At 38.3% G+C, this 7500-nt stretch overlaps 1 protein-coding gene across 1 annotated transcript in view; it reads left to right on the forward strand.

Moving 5' to 3' along the window:
• The window catches only part of ext1b (exostosin glycosyltransferase 1b), an 85922-nt gene that overhangs the window by 65983 nt on the left and 12439 nt on the right, over window positions 1-7500 (forward strand). The window contains exons 6-8 of the mRNA XM_077742986.1: window positions 791-923; window positions 2701-2819; window positions 5999-6094. Coding sequence (XP_077599112.1) covers window positions 791-923; window positions 2701-2819; window positions 5999-6094 — 348 coding nt within the window. The remainder of the gene's footprint in view (window positions 1-790; window positions 924-2700; window positions 2820-5998; window positions 6095-7500) is intronic.

Below are 7500 nucleotides of genomic sequence, written 5' to 3' on the forward strand. Positions count from 1 at the left end.
ATATCTCTGTTCTCTTCCTGCCTTTTCAGCAGTGGCCGAGGCTGCCAGCAAGAAAAGACAGCTGAGAGAATAGTGGCCATTTTGCTGTCTGACTCTCTGACTGACTGCTCCATTTGGGCTCGGGAAGGATTGAGGCAGGCCAGACTAACTTTCTGCTTAGATGCAACTGATGACTATGTTACTGGAAGTCTTTGGCTCATAGACTATACTACTGTGTGTGTACTGTATATTCCGCAAAAAAAGGCACACCATAAAGACGTAAATTTTGACAATGCGCCTTATAATCCGATGCGCTTTATATATGGATCAACATTATTGTTCAGCCTATAAAGACAGTCAGATTTCTCACTCTGTCTTTAAGCAGCTGAACAGAAAAGGTTCATTAAATAAAAGCAGTTTATGATTTTTTTCGGTAAATGTACTTATAAATTAACTCTCGCACTAAAAGTCAGCTTGGATTGTCTCCAACTAAACTGCTACTCTAATGAGGGTAAACACTGTGAAAATGATTGGATCAAATGGTCTGTCAAACTATGGTAACTCCCAACATGTATTACTAAATAGAAAATATTCTTGTATTACTTTAGATAATAATGTATAGATTGTTATTAGGATAGAGATCATGGCCATAGGCCATGGTGACTATAATTCTCCAGAACTATGTTAATGTTTCACATTGAATGCACCACTGAAGCCCTTCACCTCAAATAGTAAATTAAAGATGGACTACCACAGTAGGAGGTCTGTATGTCGTTTTGATGTTTCCCTCTCTTGTTGTTTTCATGTGCAGATTATCCATGACCGCGTTTTGGAACACAGGTCCAGGAGCACCCTAATGTGGAACAGTCATCCCGGGGGGCTTTTTGCTCTACCACAGTACTCAAGCTACCTTGGAGACTTCCCTTTCTTCTATGCCACATTGGGTCAGTAAAAACATGAACATGCTTTTTATCATATGTATGCATTAAACTGCAGCACAAAAGTACGAAACTAAAAGTTTGCTTTCAAAATCTCTCCATAGTACCTTACATAACATATTACATTCATACATTTTAGTGTTTTGTTGGAGTAGATATAATATGGCCAGTAAATTCATTCTCCTTAGCCTTTTATCAGGAAAAGATTTGGACTTTGTCTTAGCAGTAGAAATATATTGCCTTGTGTCTCGATCTCCTGCTCCCGTTGAGTGAAGCTAGCGGAGAAATGGGTATTTGACGGATGGTTGTATTTGTCCTGCTGACTCTCTGGCCTTTTCATCATCGCTTTTAAGTCAGCACTTGCTGCCGCGGCTCAGTAGCGCCAAGTTATCACCGTGTCGCATATATGTGACCTTAGGACCTCTCCACCCCTTACTTTTTTACTCCATCATCACTCCAAGCACGCACACGTTCACATTCATCAATACACTTCTACTTGACAGTGGTGCTGAACCAAAATAGAACATGCACTATAGCACGGAAAACTTTTTCTGGAGTTTATTTGTCAGGAGGAGTTGTATGCGGAAAAAAAAAGCAACTTCTTAATAGAACTTTAATGAAAATAACAGTGAGGAAAAAACACAGGCCTGTTGGGTGAGTGGTTAGTGCGTTGGCCTCACAGTTCTGGGCTCCTGGGTTCAAATCCAGGTTGGTCAATCTGTGTGGGTTCACTCACCTGGGACATGCTCCAGCACCCCCTGAAACCCTTGTGAGGATAAAGCAGTTCAGGAAATGAAAGAATGAAAAAAATACAGTACTGATGTGACTTCTGTTTTGCAGAAAATTATTTTACTGTAATTACAAAAGAGTCAAACAAGACTAGAACAACTGCCGAGTCAATGTTTGTCTCAATGTAATGCTGCTAGGCTTAGACAGTAACATGCTAATACAAATAATGTATACATATTACTCTTTCGAGTGTGTGTGCGTTTGTCCGTTAACATCGGACAAAATGGAGACAACACCGTACATCTGATTTGAATGTAGTTTTGGACAAAAAAATTGCAACTGCACTCGATTTTTAATTTTTTTAATCTATTTATTTATTCATTTATTTTATTTGGGCCCCAGTTTTTTTTTTTTTTTAAATTCTAACTAGGAATCGCATTTTTAACTTTGGGCTAATTTTTTCGGTACATGTGACACTTTTAGACAAAAATTTACTTTGTTTATTTAAAATTAAGATTCCAAGTGGAAAGGCTTCATCGCCCATGCAAAGTGGAACCAGCAGGGCTCCTCTGCTTGTAACAATTAACTGGAACTCAACAATTACTCCTAAACTAGATTGAAAAATTATGCATCTGTTGCTATTTAATAAAACTGCCGGAAAAGCAGAACTAGTTTGGGTATTACAAGGCCTCATAAGGCTGAATCAAACCGGCTGGCCATGATGCAGTAATCATTTTACTGGCAAGATGTGCTGATTCTGTAATGTGCTGGGATAAAAGCCAGAAAATCAAGCACTAAATACCGAATACGGCGTCCAAGTATGAGAACAGGCTGCACTTCTGTCATCCTGCTCCAATTTTGTCCACTGAACATCAGTGTATTGATGACTCCTTTCCACTTTGTCCCCAACTGATGAATCATATCTCAGCTCAGGACATGAATACTCCATCCAAATAGCTATACACTAATGGCTAACAGTTGGTCCACCATGTTTTATGGATTTGACTAACCTCATCATTAACTGTTCGTGTCTGTCATGTTATTTATGTTTCAGGTATTAAACCACACCCAAAGTTCACAGCTGTTATCCACGCCGTCTCAAATCTGGTGTCCCAGTCCCAACCCATCCTCAAGCTGTTGATGGCAGTTTCCAAGTCTCAGTATTGTGCACAGGTGAAATATATTTGGATATGTACACGTCTGTGTTAACTCTGGTGGATTGAAACTGAATAGCGCTTTGTAGCAGTGCTGCGTCAGTCACCATGGCAGCCAAGCTCCCTTCAGCACCGTATCGTCTATCGATTCCCCTTGCTCGCTTCTTACCAGCATGGGAAATGAAATGGAATTGCCTCCCCAATGGCTGCTTGTGTGTGTGTGTGTGTGTGCTAACCAACTTGTGGGTGTGTGTTTATGTGCTCTGCAAGTTTCATGAACAAAGTGACTTGCTATTGGAAGTGTTTCAGTGAGTACGTGGAAGTGCTAGATTATTCATCGCAACGGTAGCTGCACTGTAGTGTTTCTTACAATTGTGTTTCTATAAATGCAGTGTTTCAAAAACAATAACATAGTTTTAAACCACAGTATTTAGCTTTAAAAATGGGAACCAGCCATGCATCAATCCAATATAGTAAAGGTAATGCTCACAAGTTTTTTTTCAAACTGGTGAATATAACAATAACTATAAGGTGTTATGTAAAATAATGTATAGCTATTGCCACAATTAATGATTTTTACCACGTCACTATGTCAATGTTTCGAAGCCCAAACTTCAACTTCCTCCCTGTAATATTGCTATTTACTGTGCTTCAAGAATATTTAAAAAAATATATAATTAAAAAAGATCTTCAGGAGTTTAGCAGATTTATATTTGTGGCATTTAAAACCTAAAACTTGTGAGGACTGGTAAAACCTGAATCCTTATTCCACAAATGGTGGATCGAAGGTGAGTTGACATATGTTAAAGTCTGCTAACTGACTGACAGATAATAATCACTGTGAGTAGCTAAAAGTAGACTTTAAAAATGCTAAATTGAGTGACATGCCATTGCTATGATCTGTTACAATGCTAGGACAGATTTACTTTGTTTTTGGACTATAAGTCTCTCTGGACTATATTTTGCAATAAAATCGTACGTATGGAAATGCAAGTTAATAATAACAGAACAACGAACAACAAAGGCTGAATAGGTCTATGATCTATGTTAATGTAACACATTTATGGTCATTCAGCCTAACGACACATAAATAAGCTTACACAACATATTACTCTAAGTAATGTTCACTGCTTCCCCGGTGATATTGTTCGGTAGATATCGTTTTTCTGAACTTGTAAAATATGTAGTAAAATAAATTTCACCGTATTTGTTAGCCCCAATAGAGGATACATCAACGGAACACCCAAACTATTAAAAATGTGAAAACATACATCGACGGAACACCCAAACTATTAAAAATGTGAAAACATCAACCATACTGACTTTTCTGGCCGTGGTAGGGAAAAAAGGAAAGATCAAACTCGGTAGACTAAACTGTATAAGGCAGTGGTCCCCGACCTATGGTCCGTGGACCAGTACCGGTCCACAAGACACCTGGTGTCGTTCCGTCAGAGTAATGGATATTTAATCTCGCCCTCCTACTTGAAATGAGAAATGTTGTTATAATAATACATAATTGCTATTATGCTTGGTACTTTTTTTTTTTTGCTGTGTGGACCGCTGGTATAAAGTTCTCCTACAATATGTCAATGAAGCTTCCACTGCTTTTTTGCAAAAATAGGTTGTAGGTTTTTTTGACACCCTAACCCTCGCATCACATTGTCAATTCTGACACAACATCACGATAACCCATAAAATATGTTATGCATGTATAAAAGACAGAAATGCACTATAAATTGTCTACCACAAAGATCAGAGTATAAATACACGAATACATGGTAAAGACTGGGAATAACACGAAGGGTAAAAGGGAATCTAAATTTAATGCAAAAGAAGAAGAAAAAGCTTATGAGAATACTCTGGCACTTTTTGACACAGTGAACCCCCTGCTGTGTTGAGAAGACAGATTTCTTGCCGCCTTGATACCGATTCGCCAACAGTTTTCTGTTCCCTGCAATCGTTGCTGTGCAGTACACACAAATACACAGACACTTCGTCTTACGTTCACAATCACACTATCAGCACCCTGAGAGAGCCTGTAAGCGAGCAAAGACGCCATCTGTCCTCCTAATGGAGCCGAAATAGAACATTGTAAGATCGTATTTACTTCTCTGGGTGCAAGAAGATAGTTTATAACTGTTCTTTTGTAAGACCACATTTGAACACAGCCTCATAAAGAATGCATGTTTGGTTTTTATCAATGTGTGCAACACTTACACTATATAGTTTGTGATACTGTATTTTTGGGGAAAATATATTTCGCCTGTGGGTAAGTCGACCAACCAAAGAATGCACACTGAAGTTGTGGAGGGGGCTTGAGTGTTCTCTATAGGTTTGTGTGGGTTTTCTCTGGGTACTCTGCTTTTCTCCCACGTCCCCAAAACTTGGTAACTGGTTGAATACCCTTAAATTCCATCTATGTGTGACTGTGAATGGTTGTCCGTCTTCTTGTGCCCCGCGATTGGTTGGCCACAAATTCAGGGTGTGCCATTGTTGGATGAGAAAGGCTCCAGCACCCTCTTGTAGGGATAAGAAGTACGAAAAAATAATTAAATGAATGTCAAGTAGTTGTCTTGTGAAAAATTACTATGATTGAATGAGTTAAACGTGTCCTAGCGTGTTAGGTAATTTAATGAGCCGGCTTTTAATACAAATGTTAATTATATACTGAAGAGGGAAAAAATCTCTAGTTGGAGTCACTGTAAACAATAATTTTCCCAATGAATGTCTGGGGTGGTAGTTTAGTGAGAGCTGGTTTTTGTCCAAATATAACATCCATTTGGAGATAAAATAGAGGCTGCGCTATCAGGGTGTACCGGTGTGTGTTAGTCTGGTGGAGGTCAGGGAGCAATCACTTGGTACATGTTTCCCATCAAGTGTTAATGAAGTCTTGCTGTCTAACTGGGGGCATCGAAGTGTTAACCTCACCTGAGATTAGTCCAAATGTTAAAAAGGTAAAGTGCGGAAGGTTAAATTAAAGTCTAATAGTGTGATTGCTTGCGGAATCAATTTTACATCCCATTCTGACACCATAATTGGAAGTATTGCATTACTTCAGGTACCCTTTTGCCTCTTTAACATTCAAACAGGCAGTAATATGTTGACATTTTCTTACTACAGGGCAGGAAATTATAGCTTTTTTTCCCACCAATTGTCATTGTTTTAAATCGTGTGCAATTTTTATTTTTTTACCCCTAGATTGTTGTTTTGTGGAACTGTGACAAACCCCTCCCTGCCAAGCACCGCTGGCCTGCCGCATCTGTACCTGTCGTAGTCGTCGAAGGAGAGAACAAGGTAAGCCTACTTTTCCTGTTTTATTTTAACCCCCAGAGCACAATCTGACTCTCTTCGTAGACCGTATTCTTGTGCATTTTTCCACCGATTGTGTGTCTAAGAGTTAATGAGTTTCAATCTGTACCAGCTAGAGGAGAGTTTGGGTGGTTTTAATTAAAGCACAGTAATCGGCAAAAAAGGAGTGCAACAAAATAATATTGCAAACGTAATGTGGGGAAGAATATTGTCCTAATTAAGATGGTCTGTTCACTTAGTTGTTTTAATATTTCCCAAGCAAAATATTAAATTACTTGGAGACAGCGACAAAATCTCTACATTTTTTTCCAACATCAGCAGCAGTTTAAAACAAATAATCTCTTTAATAGCAGTAAGAATTTTGGGAAATGAGGACTTGTTTTCTTGTTCGAATGTGCAAAAAAAAAATGTCATTTATGGAGAAGACCATTCTAGGTATACAAGTAAAAGTGGCCAAACTATTCCACAAAAAAGTGGATGTAGAATTTCTTTCCAATCCAAAATATACTTATACAGTGTTCCCTCGCTACTTCGTGGTTCAGCCACCGCGCACTCAGACCTTCGCGTTTTTTTTTTTTTTTTTTTTGGGGGGGGGGATACAAATATTACATTGAGACAACATATTTTACAGTTTCTTTTTGTTATAACATGAATTTCACTCTCTGTACCCGTATTCTATATGGTGTACTGTATACAGGGGGGTGTAAAAAATAAATAAATATAAAATTAAATTAAATTCAAATTGAGCATTTTTGAAGGGGCGTCCCTACTTCGCGGAAATTCACTCTTCGCGGGTGGTCCCGGTCCCCATTAACCGCGATAACCGAGGGAACACTGTACCTGTTTTTACATGTATAATCAGTTGATTGCAGTCATGTGCTGTTTGTTTGAATAAAATCCTTATTGGTTAAACTATCTGTGCTGGGAAAAAGCCTTTGGTTTAGACATCCCTATTTCAAAGCATCCTCAGGCCATCTTTTATTTGCTTCATAAAGACCTTTTTTTTCAATCCAGATAGTTTATACAGAGGAAAAGAAGTCAATATAACTTTATGTGCAATAGATTAATTCAATCTCATGTAAGAGGAAATGGTTTTCAAATCAACATCAGTCATCTTTTATGGTTTACATGCCCTCTGGCCGTGATTGGTTTCATTTCAATACAACAAGCAAATAGACAGAACTTTATATTGGATGCCCGTGTGTGTGTATGATGTATAAAGATGAATCTAGATTTTTCTCTGGTTGCGGCTGGTTCTGTTTAAGGTGTGGTACAAAATTGTGTTCCACTCATTGGGCGAAAAATATAAATACCGTATTTTCACGATTATAAGGCGCACTGTATTATAAGGCGCACTGTCTATTTTTAAAAATATAAGACTTTTAAGTGCG

Source organism: Stigmatopora nigra, chromosome 21 (assembly GCF_051989575.1).
Source record: "Stigmatopora nigra isolate UIUO_SnigA chromosome 21, RoL_Snig_1.1, whole genome shotgun sequence".
Classification (NCBI taxonomy): Eukaryota; Metazoa; Chordata; class Actinopteri; order Syngnathiformes; family Syngnathidae; genus Stigmatopora; species Stigmatopora nigra.